At 37.6% G+C, this 15611-nt stretch overlaps 1 protein-coding gene across 3 annotated transcripts in view; it reads left to right on the forward strand.

Moving 5' to 3' along the window:
* The first annotated feature begins 410 nt into the window (after positions 1-410).
* MIGA1 (mitoguardin 1) overlaps positions 411-15611 on the forward strand; it is a 93524-nt gene continuing 78323 nt past the window's right edge. For 2 of the 3 annotated variants that reach the window (XM_077771080.1, XM_077771082.1), the window contains exons 1-2: positions 411-480; positions 5834-5947. In XM_077771080.1, the coding sequence (XP_077627206.1) occupies positions 5849-5947 (99 nt within the window). In that variant the 5' untranslated portion in view covers positions 411-480; positions 5834-5848. Of the gene's footprint in view, positions 481-756; positions 822-5833; positions 5948-15611 lie in introns of those variants that run through there. The other variant, XM_077771081.1, reaches the window with a different exon arrangement.

A 15611-nucleotide genomic window follows, 5' to 3' on the forward strand; every position in this document is an offset into this window, starting at 1 on the left:
GATACAAGATTGGAATGCCTCTTAATCATTAGTTTAGGTACTGCGGATCTATGGTAGAAGTTCTTAATTTGGGATCCATGGATTGGTTTCTGGTGTCTGAATTTGTATATACTGTACACATTTTTTTCTTTTAATAATGTTAGAGCGTCTCTGAGTGTCTATGTGCATTTTTCTGGGGTAAAGTCCCCATAGGGTTCACCAGATTCTCTGAATAGACCTACATCCCTCAAAAGATTACAAACTACGATAGCAGTTGACAACATTGTAACAATGCAGTTCTTCTATACCCTTTGGCTAAGCAGGAGCCTCTGCCCTACACAAAAATGGCGCGAGCGGCTTCACGCGTAGCCCCTCACGCTGNCTCCACCTTTCCACTCCTGACCCCGGAAGGACTCCGCCCCCGCGGCCAGGCGGCTCCTTAGCGCTGGGCTGCGGCTGGGAAGCAGGCGTGGGCCGGCAGCACCTGGCCTGTAGCTCCAGGTACGGGGGGGCGGGCGTAAGGGCGGGTGGGGTGGCCCAGCCCCCCCGGGCCGAGGCAGCGGGGCTGGGCGTAGTGGGGCGCGGGCGGGAGCCCCGGCTTTGGCCCTCGGGAATGCCAGTGCGGGTGAAGGAACCCAAAGCCAGAGAATTCCGCACGCCGGAGGGAGGCCCGCAAGCGGAGCGCTGAATCAGGGTGGACTACCGACTGCTCAGAACCCATTTGAGGGCCTGGGCGGGCGAGCCCAGCCGGAGTCCCCGGTCCCTTGGTTTAAAAAAAAAAAAAAAAAGGAAGACTGCCGAGGATAGTGCTGTGGGGGTCGCGGGTGAAGGTCCTGTTGGAGGTAGGGTCGCTAGCGTGGTCCGTGTTTTTGCGCGAATGCCTGTGGTTTGAGCAGGGAGTGGTTTTTAAATGGGGGAAGATACTCTTTCTCTGCAGGTGCTTTCAGTGAATAATAAAGCATCGGGAGGATTGTGGCCTCAGGGCCCTTTTGTAAACAAAGTTGCTCCCCATTTATATTGTGGAAGGAGGACTTCAGAAGGTCTTACTCTTACACAGACCTTTATTATTCTTTTATCGTTACTGCGACTAAGTACTTTTGCTGTGTTTTACTCAGTTCGGGTGTATGAGTTTATGCTTCACGTCAGTTTTGGGAGTGGGGAGGAGTAGTTTAGACTTCAATTGTTGCTTAAATTATAACGTCCAAGTTGTAGAATAGAATTTTAAGGTGTTTCAGAAACAAATTATCACACATTTTTAGCTCTCCAAAGGTTAGATGGAGAGAAGCAGTAATATTACATAATACAGTGTTTTTGGTAATGCTTTAGAGCTTTCTACGAATGTGTATAATAAACTGCCTTCGTGTTTATTTTAATTAGTATTTATGGAAGCAAATGAAATGATTATTTTTTTAAAGTTATTCAGTTATTTTTAAAAAAATTTTTAAATGTTTTATTTGTTTCTGAGAGGCAGCATGAGCAGGGGAGGGGCAGAGAGAGAGGGAGACACAGAATCTGAAACAGGCTCCAGGCTCTGAGCTGTCAGCACAGAGCCCGACACGGGGCTCGAACCCACGCATGACCTGAGCCGAAGCCGGAGGCTTAACCGACTGAGCCACCCAGGCACCCCTCAGCTATTAATGATTAAGTTTTGAATCACTCTCTGTACTGTCAAGTGTAGAGCCCAATTCAGGACTTGAACTCATGAACCTTGAGATAATGACCTGAGCAGAAATCAAGAGTCAGTGGCTTAACCCACTGTGCTACCCAGGCGCCACTTTAGTGTAATATTTTTGGAAAGTAATACATGCAGTTGCTTAAAAAAATCAAATATTAGAGAAGACTTAAAGTGAAAAGAATGATTTCCTGCACAACCTTATACTCCTAGTCTCGTGCTCCAGAGGGCCATTTCTCTCATGTTCAATTTCCTTTGTATTTTTCAGAAATATGTTTATGTCATAGTTTGTTGCTTGGAATCAGTGTACTTCAGTCCGAATTATACTGAATCTAGGGGCGCCTGGGTGGGTCAGTGGGTTAAATGTACAACTTTGGCTCAGGTCATGATCTCACAGTCCCTGAGTTTAGGCCTGACTGTTGGGCTTTCTGCTGACAGCTCAGAGCCTGGAGCTTGCCTTGGATTCAAAACATTAAAAAGGAAAAGAAAAAAAAAAAAAAAATTCTACTTTGTCTAGGTGAGTACTGGTCCTTAAAAGACCACAGTAATGTGGGTGCAAAGGTGCTAATTGCTATTAGGGGGTTATTATTTCAAAGCCCTTTTAGTGGACAGTGCTAGCAGATAATTTGAAGACAACATTGTGAACTCATTTGTTATTTCCAAATTAACTTTATACAGTTTTTACTTTTCTGATTTTATATTTCTTCTACTTGTATAAATTGAATGATTTTGCTTGCTAACATTAAAAACATACACACACACAAACACACACAGGTTACTTAAAAAGGAACATTAATATTACACTGACCTTGTAATTACTGAGTACAGTTTAAAGTTTCTTTGTAGTTACTTTTGTTCTTATAGAATAAAAACAGAATTTCAAGGTTTATGGAGAGAATTCTGTTTGTGGTTCTACTACCAAGTAGATAAGTTTAATGTTTTCATTTAGTTTTGTTTTTTAGAGATTTTTACCCCCCATCATTTTTGGCTAAATTTTCCCGAGTCAAAAGTAAAATAAACTACATTTATAGAAGTCTGGTTAATACTTACTGTCCACTCTACTTTGCTTTGTCTATCCCGTTATAGGTATCATTTCCATTAATTTTTGACTTATCCTTCTGTCTTGTATAAACAAATGTGAATTGCTTCCTCCATTCGCCTTCCCATCATCCTAGAGATAGTGACAGTGTATACAGGTTATAACAGATACATCTTCCTTTTTAATGATAAGTATATCTTGGCGATCACTCCATGGCTATACATGGAGATTTTTGTTTGTTTGTTTTATAGTGCTGTATAGAAAGTATATGAGTGCCTCTGTTCCCAATAGCTTGCCGAATAGAGTATATTCGGTGATTGGGGTTTTGCCCGTCTGATAGATGAGATGGCACCTAAATGTAGTATTAGTTTGATTTTTTTTTTCTATGAGCAAGTCTTAACAGCTTTTCATATTAATGTTTTGCCTAGTTTTTAATGGAGTAACTAGTCTTTCTAAAATTTTATAATATAGTCTGTATTTGAAGCTTATATTTTCATTTTGATCCAAGTTATTTAGGAATTATTTTAAAATTTCATCTGATTAAAACATTGAATTTTCAGGGTGCCTGAGTGGCTCATTTGGTTAAGTGTCTGACCCTTGATTTCTGCTCAGGTCATGATCTCAGGGTCAGCAGATGGAGCCCTTTGCAGGGGTTGAACCTCTTTCTCTACCCCTCACCCATTCTATCTATCTCTATTTTTAAAAAGGGGAGGGGTGTAAAATGAAAATAAAACAATTGAATTCTGTTCTGTTTTTTCCCCATCAAAATATCTTACTCTGTTTGAGCATTAAATACAGTCTGTACCATTTCTTCTTTATGGAATTTATTGAGTTACTCATTACATAGCTTACGATCTGCTTTTGAGACTTTCATGGATATTTAAATACAAGGATGAACTGCACATAACTGAAACATATCAGTTGGAGAATTTAAAAAACTGTGGTATACCAATATACTAGAATGCTATGAAGCTGTTTATAAAATGAACTAGATTAGCAGTGTTGATGTTTAAAAAAAAAAAATCTCTAGGCTGTTATGTTAAATGAAAGGAGAATGGTGTTACACAGCAGATATGGTGTGATTCTGTTTTATATGAATATTAAAAACGTAGACATAGATAAATATTTGGAAAGGAATTGTATTAAATTTAAGGNATTCTACTGGGTCTAAACATTGTCATTAGAATATGTGTGAAGGGGGGATTAATTTTACACTCTCTGAGTGTCACTAGTAGGGAATAAGGTAAGTGTCAGAAGTAACCTATTGTTAGTATTACTGCGTTTGACTTGAAAGAATACTACTTAATCAGTGGTTTTGATGCTTATCTGGAAAAAAAAAGATATTAACAGGAAAAGGTAGTCTACTGGAATCTACAAAAACAGAAATATATGCAGAAATAAGGGACTGAAAGTATAGCCAATCAGCTTTTTCCCTTTTTTTTTCTTTTGTGAGCGGGGAGCATGTTGGAAAGCAGGGGAGTGGCAGAGGGAGAAGGAGAGAAAGAATCTTAAGCAGGCTCCATGCCCAGTGAGGAGTCCCATGCAGGGCTCGATATCACAACCATGAGGTCATGACCTGAGTTGAAAATGAGTCAGACTGAGCCACCCAGGAGCCCCTAGCCAATAAGCTTTTATAGAGGGATTGCTAATGATTTTTATTTTCTCTTTAGTAATGTTTATATAGCCCTGTTCAAGAAAAAGAAATATTAAATTTGGTAGACGTAAACATTCTGACTACTGGAAAAGCCTACCCTCTTGTGTACCAGAGACTGATCTCAGGGTTTTAATTGGCCTAGATAAAATATTCCTTAGGTTCCTTTAATTTTCTGTTCACCAAGCAGCCTTTTCAACTTATGAATTTAGCGCCTACAATTTTTTTAATGCTTTTAAAATTTATTTTCAAAGAGAGAGAGAGCAGGAGCAGGGGAGGGGCCGTGAGAGAGGGAGAGAGAAAATACAAAGCAGCTTCCTCCAGTCAGCACAGAGCAGAGCTCTGTGTGGGGCTTGTGCTTACCAACTGTGAGCTCATGGACCTGAGCTGAAATCAAGAGTTGGACACTTAACGGACTGAGGCACCCGGGCACCCCTAGTTCCTACAGCGTTTTATCTCAGAGAGGGTATGTTTTGATGACATATGTACGTATTTTTTTGCTAGTGTAGTTCCTTATTATAAATGAATAAATATGTAAGCTAATTTATACATAAATAGTATGTGAATTTGTTTGTAGTGTGTCCAGCAGGGTATGCAGATAAAATTGAGTTTCTGGCTTTGACAAACATATACCCAAACCCTGAACCATCATGTTTCTGTGAATGTTCTGTGAAAGAACTTTCTGAGAGATAGCTTCTTTCTCTGTAGACATCTGACTTCTCTTATCTGACTTCTCTTTCTTTGGTTTCAATAGAAATGGACATTAAAACACTATTAAAATTTCATAGCATATATGTAGCATTTCTTTGAAGATCTTTAAAACAGAAGAGTAGAATAAGTGCATGTATTCTGAAGGTAGTGAACTGAGGTTACTTTTTAGCCCCAGGAGTCATGGTTCTAATCAGATTTCTTTCAGTACCTAGACATCCTGTTATTTGACAGAAATAAGTAGGAAGAAATAGGCTTTAAATTTTATTTAAAAGTTGAAATGTTGGGGCACCTGGGTGTCTCGGTTTAGCATCTGACTCTTGATTTGGCTCAAGGGTCATGATCTCATGGTTCCTAAGCTCTAGCCCCAGATTGGTCTCTACGCTGACAGTGTGTAGCCTGCTTAGAATTCTCTCTCTCTCTCTCTCTCTCTCTCTCTCTCTCTCTCTCTCTCTCATCCCCCTCCCCTCTCTCTCAAAATAATAAACTTAAATAAAATAAAAATGAAAGCCAAAATGTTTATTTAACCAGAAAAGAGAGAATCTAGAACCTGTAATTTTCTAACAAAAATGTGCTACTTGAACTCATAGTTCAAATCTAACTCATTTTCTTTTTGGGTGTTTTGATGATTAATAAACTTTTAGTTCAAGTAAATTTGGCTCATAATTTTCTTCAAGGAAGTATATCATGAATAATTGCAATAAGAAAACATTGATAGAGTTAAATTTTTAATTTGTATCTTTCATTTAGTGGCTAATATGTTTTTATGTTTCATTTAATGAAGGTTATAAGAGGAGTCATGTCAGAAGAAACAGTAAACGAATCACAGTTTTCCTTGAAGACTGCAGTACTAAGAGTGTTTGATCTTCCTCTGTCTTGGTACTATTCTCTCTCCCAGGTAAACAAACAAATATGAAGTTAAATAATAAGTTTATTGCTCAGAGCATAGTATTTTATTTATAGTATTTAAATTTCAATTGAGGTTTTAAATAGTTCAGTCAAAATGTTTATTAAGGTAGTTTAGGGATGCCTGGGTGGCTCAGTTAAGTGTCTGACTCTTGGTTTCAACTCAAGTCGTAATCTCATAGTTCATGAGTTTGAGCCCCACATCAGGCTCAGTGCCGGCAGCATAGAGCCTGCTTGGGATTCTCTCTTTCTCTCCCCCTCCCTTTCTCTCTGCCCTTCCCCCACTGGTGTGGGCTCACGCAAGTGTTCTCTCTCTCTCAAAATAAAAAACAAAAAATAAAAAAAAACTTTAAAATGCTTATTAATGTAGTGTAAGACTTAACTTGGTTTTTATTTCATGGCTTTTTGTTATCATATTCATAACTTTTAAAAGGTTACTGTATTAGTTAAAAAAAAAAATAGTCCTGAGGTGCCTAGGTGGCCAGTTGAAAGAGCAAAGGACTCTTGATCTTGAGGTTGTGAATTCAAGTCCCATGCTGGGTATAGAGATTACATACATACAGATATACATACCTAAAGAAATGAACAAACAAAGAAACTTAAAAATAAATAGTCCTCCTTGGAACTTAACGGAGCACCATGGGGGAGAAGAAGGGCAGAAATGGTGGGGGAGAGGGAGAGAGGCAAACCATGAGAGACTCTTGAATGATGAGAACAAACTGAAGACTGGTGGCTCTGGGGAGGGAGGGGGGAGATGGGTATGGAGGAGGGCATTTGTGGGGATGAGCACTGGGTGTTATATGGAAACCAAGTTGACAATAAATTATTTGTAAAAAATAAAAAATAAATAAATTTTTTAAAAAAGTAATTGCCAAAATAAATAAATAAATAAATAGTCCTCCTTAAGTGAATTTACATAGTTTTTATTTTAGTGATGAGGCTCAGTGAGATGAGCGTCTGACTCTTGATTTCAGGTCTTAATTCCAGGGTTGCAGGATCAAGTCCCACGTTGGACTCTGTGCTGAGTGTGGAACGTGCTTGAGATTCTCTCTTTCTCCCTATGCCCCTCTACCCTCTCATTCTCTCTCTCTCTCTCAAATAAAATTAAAAAAAATTATTTTCAGTGAATTATGTTATTGAAGTACACCTGTTCTCATCATTACAACCCTTTAATTTTTGTCTCATAGAGGTAAAATATACATAACATAAAATTTACCATTTTAACCATCATAAAATGTGCAGTTCAGTAGCATTAGGAACATTGTTTTATAACCAATCTTTGGAACTCATCTTGCAAATCTGAAACTGTATAGTAATTAAATAGCAACTCTCCATTCCCCCTCTGTTTCTATGAATTCTACTACTCTAGGTACCTCATAAATGCAATTATATAATGCTCTTCTTTGGGAGACTGGCTTATTTTACTTAGCATAATGTCCTCAAGGTTTATCCATTTTATAGCACATCAGAATTTCTTTTTTTTCCCAGATTAAATACTATGTATACACTAAATTTTGTTTATCTGTTCATCCATCATGGGTCATTTGGGTTACTTCCATCTTCTGGCTATTGTGAATAATGGTGTTATGAATATTCAAGTCACTGCTTTCAGTTCTTTTGGATATATACATAGAAGCGAAATTGCTGGATCATATGGTAATTCTATTTTTAATTCGTTGAGGAACTGGCATATTGTTTTCCATAGTGGCTCTTCCATTTTTCATTCTATCAGCAGTACACAAAGGTTCCCATTTCTCCACATTCTCACCAACACTTGTTAATTTTTAGGTGTTTTTTTGATAGTAGCTACCCTAAGGGGTCTGAGTTGGTATCTCATTGTGGTTTTGATTTGTATATTTTCTAATGATTAGGGAATCCCATTTCCATGGGAACAGTCCCTTTATTTTTAACAATCGTTCCTAATGCAATTTGTACTTCATTATACTAAAGAAAAAGGTACATGTGAAAAGTAGCTTTTTGTTCACTAAAGCTACACCATATTTCATCAAATCCAAGATGATTATTTTTTACATTGCTATGTTTGTAAACTTGCTTATGTGTTCAAATGAGTACTATCTCAGATGGGAGGAATATAGACTAATTTTACATGTATTTAGGGAAGGATGTGGCACAGATAAGATGTATGAGAAGAATAGTAATTACTACCTAGTGTCACTATGTTTAAGGTATTATTTATGTCCTTTATACATAAAATGTCTGTAATTCTCAAAGTAGCCCTGGAATTTGGATACCATCTCCATTTTACACATCTGGAAGCTTCAAGAGCTAATTAACTTGTCTAAAAGTATATATAATAATGTGAAATTTTAACTTGTACCTCCTTCATCCTCAAATCCATTTTCTCTCTTTTCCTTTCTCTCTCTCTCTTTTTAAGATTATTCAGTTTTTGAGAGAGAGAGAGAGCTTGGGTGAGTGAGCAAGCAGGGAAGGGGCAGAGAGAAAGGGGGACAGAGGATCAAAGCAGGCTCTGTGCTGACAGTAGAGAGTCCCATGTGCGGCTCAAACTCACGAACCAGGAGATCATGACCTGAGCCGAAGTTGGACACTTAACCAACTGAGCTACCCAGTCACCCCATCTATCTTTACCTTTCTTTCCTTTTTCAGGACTATATGCTTAGAAGAAAAATTGACAAATATGGAAAAGAATGAAAGAGAAAATAAAAATTACCAACAGTTCGTCCTTAAAAGCTTACTTGCTATGCTTTTTCTAGGCCTTTTATTTTTGTATATATCTCTGCTCTCCACACCCCACTCCCCATCCCCACTGCCCTATTCCTCTCCACCATTTAAGATTATAAAGTTCCAAATTTGAGCACTTTCTGTCATTTGAAATGCTTTCTGAAAATACATGTACTATATTGAACATTTCTGTTTTTGTGTTTTCGGTTTGTTTCAACAGCTATGAATCTTTGTCCAATTTTTAGATTTCATTAAGGTAGATTCCTATAGGTGAGATTATTGAGTCCAAATGTTTGGTATTCTTTCATTTATTTATGTTATACCATTTTGAGGACATTTGAAAAGATTTCCAAGAGTGATTGTGTGACTCAGTTAAGTGCCAACTCTTGATTTTGGCTCAAGTCATGATCTCACGATTCATGAGTTAAGGCCCTACATTGGGCTCTGCACTGACAGCACAGAGCCTGCCTGCGACCTTCTCTCTCTACCCTTCACCCCCACCCCAAAATATATAAATAAGCTTTAAAAAATAAAAAAGACTTCCAGATGGACATAGCTGCATCCACTGTGTGTAAAGCACTAAGCTAGACATTTTATGTTAGGTACATTTACAAACTCATTTAATCCTTAAAGTGATCCTAAAGTAATATTATTTTTAAAATGTTTTATTTGACGAGCAATTACACTTATATGGTTCACAAATCAAAACCACATACACCTATACATACACACGTGGAGCTGTTTTACTCTATCTCATTTCCCATCCACTCCCTATAGGTAACCATTTGGAATACTTGAATATCTTTCGGGGTTTCCCTATGCACATTTCAGTGAAAACAGTTATATAGTCCTCTTCTTATAAAAGGGAGCATACTACCTATGTTCCTGTTTTTTTTGTACTTAGAAAATGTCCTGGAGATCTTTCCATATTAATATATGTAGATCATTTTTTTCTTTTGGTTTTTTATTCCTACAGCTACGTAATATTTCTTTTAAAAAATTTTTAAATGTTTATATTTGAGAAAGAGAAAATATGTGAGTGGGGGAGGGGCAGAGGGAGACAGAGACAGAATCTGAAGCAGGCTTCAGGCTCTGCGCTGTCAGCACAGAGCCCAAGAAAGGACTCGAACTCACAAGCTGTGAGATCATGACCTGAGCCCAAGTTGGATGTTTAACCAACAGAGCCACCCAGACGCTCCTCTTCTTTTCTCTCTCTTGTCTTTATATTTATTTATTTTTGAGAGAGAGAGAGAGAGAAAATCCCAGTCAGGCTCTGCACTGTCAGCCCAGGGCCCAACACAGGGTTTGATCCCACAAAACATGAGATCATGACCTGAACTGAGATCAAGGGTTGGAGGCTTAACTGACTGAGCTACCCATGTGCTCCAAAGCTCAGAGTTCCTGTTTGGACAGCTCTATAACTTTAGAATTATACTGATTTTTTAAAAATGTGTTTTCGAGGCACCTGGGTGGCTGAGTCGGTTAAGCATCCTACTTCAGCTCATGATCTCACGGTTCGTGGGTTCAAGCCCCGCATCGGGCTCTGTGCTGAGGAATAGCTCAGAGCCTGGAGCCTGTTTCAGATTCTGTGTCTCCCTCTCTCTTTGACCCTCCCCTGCTCATGCTGTCTCTATCTCAAAAGTAAGTAAAACATTTAAAAAAGTAAAAAATAGGGGCGCCTGGGTGGCTTAGTCGGTTAAGCGTCCGACTTTCGCTTAGGTCATGATCTCGCGGTTCGTGGGTTCGAGCCCCGCATCGGGCTCTGTGCTGACTGTCAGCTCAGAGCCTGGAGCCTGTTTCAGTCTGTGACTCCCTCTCTCTCTGACCCTTCGCTGCTCACACTGTCTCTCTCTTTCTCCTAGAAATAAAAAACATAAAAAAAAGTAAAAAAAAAAGTAAAAAATAAAAATAAAATAAAAATAAAAATATGTTTTCAACATTTGTAGAGAGAGTGTGTGTGGGCACGAGTGGTGGAGGGGCAGAGAGAGGGGGACAGAAGATCCAAAGTGAGCTCTGTGCTAACAGAAGAGAGCCCAATGTGGCCTCGAACTTGAACCCAAACCACGGAATCATGACCTGAGCCGAAGGTGGAACTGCAACTGACTGAGCCACCCAGGTGCCCCGGATTGATTTTTTTTTTTTAATGAAAAAAGACATATAAGGTTTTTTTGTTCATTATTTCAGCCTCCAAAAATTGAAAAGTCATGTTGGATGCAATTCAGTTATATAATTAATTGCATTGTGACATATGTCACTGGTATGACTATAGTAATTTTAATACATAATTATTAAACACGGATAGATTTAAACACTTTCTACAATGCATCTTAATTCATGGTTCACCACTGTAGAGTTGTGTAATCTTTGGCAGCTTACTTAACCTCTTTGAAGCCAATTTATCATGTCTGACATACAATAAAAATATGTGAGCACCCCAATAAATGTTGACTCCTATTATATTTCCCTGTGTCATTTATTTAAGAAACAATACATTTTCCAAGTATTTGTTTTTTCATTTAATGAATACATACTCTAGGGGCACCTGCCTGGCTCAGTTGGCAGAGCATGCGACTCTTGATCTTGGGGTTGTGAGTTCAAGCCTCACATTGGATGTAGAGATTGCTTAGGGATAAAATCTTTAAAAATAATGAATACATACTTTATTTTTTTAAATGTTTTATTTATTTCTGAGGCAGAGAGAGAGAGAGAGAGACAGCGTGAGCAGGGAAGGTTCAGAGAGAGAGGGAGACACAGAATCCGAAACAGGCTCCAAGCTCTGAGCTAGCTGTTAGCACAAAGCCCGATGCAGGGCTTGAACCCACGAACCTTGAGATCATGACCTGAGCCGAAGTCGGACACTTAACCGACTGAGCCACCCAGGTGCCCCATGAATAAACAAAATACTTAAGTCTCTTTTACTTCTGTGGTTTTAAGGATTACTTTGGTATATTACTGTGTATCATGTTAATAGAAGCAGATTGTGTTTTTCATCTGACAACCACAACATGGAGTGGTAAGTAGTTTAGTTGATTCTCCAAATTCAGAGTATTAAGTGAGAAAGACAAAGCACTTAAAAATAAAAATCTATCTAAATGCAGTGTGGCATCCTGAATTAGTCCTGGAATAGAAAAAGATCATTAGTGGAGAAACAGGTGAAATCAGAATAAAGTCTATAATTTAGTTCATAATATTGTAGTAGCAGCACCTAGGTGGCCCAGTCAGTTAAGCATCCAAATCTTGGTTTTGGCTCAAGTATGGTCTCACAGTTTGTGGGTTCGAGCCCCATGTTGGGCTCTGCACTGAGAGCACTGAACCTGCTTGGGATTCTCTCTTGTGTGCTTTCTCTGCTCTCTACCTGCTTCTGCTCTCTCTCACTCTTTCATAAATAAATAAATAAATAAACATTAACATATTAAAAAAATATTGTACTAATGTTAATTTTTTAGTTTTTAGAAGAGTACTGTGTTTATATAAGATGTTAATACCTGAAAATCTTAAGTGATGTGTATATAGAAAATCAACAATCTTTGCAACCTTTTTGTCAATCTAAAATTACTTCAAACTAAGGTATTTAAATTTTTTTAATTAAAATAAATTAACATTAAATAATCGCTCACATTTTTGAATGCCTGCTACATGTCAGATATTATTTCATGTATGTTATCTCTATCCACAACAACCCGAAGAGGAGATGTAACTCCTGTTTGTTCAGAGTTTACAGTTTGTATGCAGTGTGTTCTAGTTATCAGAGAAAATCATTCAAAGTATATTTTTTAAGCTTCTGCTATGTGTCNAGTAAGACCTAGATATAGTCCCAGTCCTAACTGAGCTTAGATCCTCAGTAAAGTTTGTAGAAACGACCCACCTGCCCCACCCAAAAAGTGTAAGTACTGTATTTAATGAATAGATCAACTTAGTTCTGGGAAGAAGTTTATGCTAAGTAAAGAGGAATAAAGTTATTGGAGCAAAAGACTTGTGTGTGACTAATTATTCTTTGTCTTCCAGAGAACATTAGATGGCAGGGGAAACTTGACAAGCGCATTTAACGGTGGCATCAGGTTATGGAATGGGGAGGGTTGTGAAATCTGAGCATAAGGAGTAGTGTTCTTTTCCTTTCTATTCTCAGTGTCTAGGCCATAAATGGATGCTCAATTCATGTTGAATGAATAGGAAATGTGTCTAGTTTTCATCTGTCTGGAGGTGACAAAATGGACTATATCACCACAAAAAGCCCCTCTGAGCTTTAGGATTCTGGACTCTGTATTTCCAGTGTTCTGAGCAACAATATAAAAAGTAATTGACCTTCCTCTAGGGGGTCAGAAGGAAGTAACAAAACAAGAAATGATAGGAGTAATATTGGAGACTTTCAAACCTTGTGTAGATTACTTAGGATAACATTTTCCTTTGGGAAATTTTTGCTTTTTTATCATGGAAAAAGTTTCTTTTTTCATGAGGTTAGGACTGTAAACTTCGGCAGGTTTTTTTTTTTTTATGGAAAAATATATAAACAGAATTTGGATCTTAATAAAAGTGAATTTTTATTATTTTTGATTTTATATGAGGAAACCACATTATATGCCTAATGGAGTAGCTTTAATTTTGTGTTTACTTATTTATTTATTTATTTACTTCATGCCTAGTGAGGAGCCCAATGTGGCACTTGAACTCACAACCCTAAGATCAAGACCCTTAACCAACTGAGCCACCCAGGGACCCCTTAATTTTGTATTTTTAGCTCTTAATAGAATAGTTCTCTAACTTCAGTGCCCTTGGATATAGTAGAACTAACAGTTTAAGCAGAATGATCACTTAGCTGTGACTGGGCCTGTGTTAATAGATTATTTTCTTTAACGGAGGTCTTAATTTTGTTATCTTACATTTACTCCTGCAGTAAATAACTAATCTTTACATTTGATCTAAGATTAGTATTTTTTTGGTAATGAGGTCATGGCAGTTCATAAAATATTTTGAAAATTAATAAGATATTTCTAATAATAGAGTTCTTTTTATACTTAATTTAAAATAAAAATATTAAAAATTTTTCTTTAAGATTTTATTTTTGAGTAACCTCTACACCTAACATGGGGCTGGAACTTGNAGGGGCAGAGAGAGAGAGGGAGACAGAGAATCTGAAGCAGACTCCAGGCTCCAAGCTGTCAAGCACAGACCCCAATGCAGGGGTCAAACTCATAAACCATGAGATCATGACCTGAGCCGAAGTTGGATGCTTAACCAACTGAGCCACCCAGGTACCCCAATTCTTAAAGATTATTAAGGGAAAATAATTTGAGGCAATAGGAATGTTCTAATTTTTCTGGATAGTGTTGAAGGAATTTAAATGGACTTAGGAAAAAAGTAGAGTAAGAATAGTTATAACTTTTTTGTTAGATCATAGTCACTGAGGCCAAATGCTAATGGTAAATTGAAGTAAATAACTTGTAGTATTTCAGAAAATGAGCGATTTTTTTGAAGTTATGTGTAGATGCTATTTCAAAAATGGCTTTATGGAGATACAACTGACACACATTACACTGTCCATATTTAAAGTATACAATTTAATGGGCGCCTGGGTGGCTCAGTCAGTGGAGCATTTGGCTCTTGATTTCAGCTCAGGTCATGATCCCAGAGTCATAGGATCGAGCCCTGCATTGAGCACTGCACTGAGTATGGAGCCTGCTTAAGATTCTCTGTCACTCTTTGCCCCTCCCTCCAATGATCTCTCTCTCTCTCTTTAAAGGAAAGAATTACAATTTAAATTATGACATAAATTTGTATGTACCTGTGCAATTTTTGATTCTTGCCACAGATTAATGAACATATCCGTAATCTCCAAAAGTTTCTTATTTCCCTTTGTAATCTCTCCCTTTGCATCTCCTTGCCCCGCTCTCCTCCCTCACTTTCCCCCAGGCAACCACGGATCTGCTTTTTGTCACTCCAGATTAATTTGAATTTTCTGTCTTATATAAAATGGAATTATATAATATGTACTTTGTTTTGTCTTTTTTTTTTCACTTAGTCTGATTATATTTAAATGTATACGTGTTGTATGTATCAGCAGTTTGTTTACCCATTCATCTGTTGATGGACATTTGGGTTGTTTCCTGTTTTGTGTTTCAATTGTAAGTAGAGTTGCTTTGAACAACATACAAAGACTTGTATGGACATATGCTTTCATTTCTCTTGGGTAAGTACTTAAGAGTAGAATGACTGAATCACAAGATAGGGATATATTTAATTTTTAAAGATAATGCCAGACTTCTTCCAAAGTGTCTATATCAGTGGTATGGCCAGTCTTTTAATTTTAGCCATTCTAATATAGGTATGTAGTAGAATCTTGTGGTTTTATTTTTATTTAAGTTTTTAATTTTTTAATGTATATTTATTTTGAGAGAGAGAAGAAGAGCACAAACGAGGGAGGGTCAGAGAGGTGGAGACACAGAATCTAAAGCAGGTTCCAAGCTCTGAGCTGTTAGCACAGAGCCTGATGCAAGGCTTGAACTTGTGAAATCTGAGATCATGGCCTGAGCCTAAGTTGGATGCTCGACTGACTAAGTCACCCAGGCATCCCTCTTGTTGCGGTTTTAATTTTATTTTCCCTGGTGACCAGTAATGTTGAACATATTTTCATGTGCTAGTTTGCCACGTGTAAGTCTTCTTTGTTGTGTCTGTTTAGAGCATTTTCCCATTTTTTAATTGGGTTTTTTGTTGTCTTATTAAGTTTTGAGAATTCTTTATATACCCTGGGTACAATTCCTTTTTAGATATATGATTTACAACTATTTTCTCCTAGTCTGTAGATTGTCTAAGTAGAATACTTCTAAACAGTGCCTTTTACTTAATTTTTATTTTTATATATTTATTTTGTTATTTTAGTTTTAGAGAGAGAGTGTGAGTGGAGGAGAGGGGCAGAGAGAGAGGGAGAGGGAGAGACAGAAAGGGAGAGAAAGAGAGAGAAA

This window comes from Crocuta crocuta, unplaced genomic scaffold (genome assembly GCF_008692635.1).
Source record: "Crocuta crocuta isolate KB4526 unplaced genomic scaffold, BGI_CrCroc_1.0 scaffold125, whole genome shotgun sequence".
NCBI lineage: Eukaryota > Metazoa > Chordata > Mammalia > Carnivora > Hyaenidae > Crocuta > Crocuta crocuta.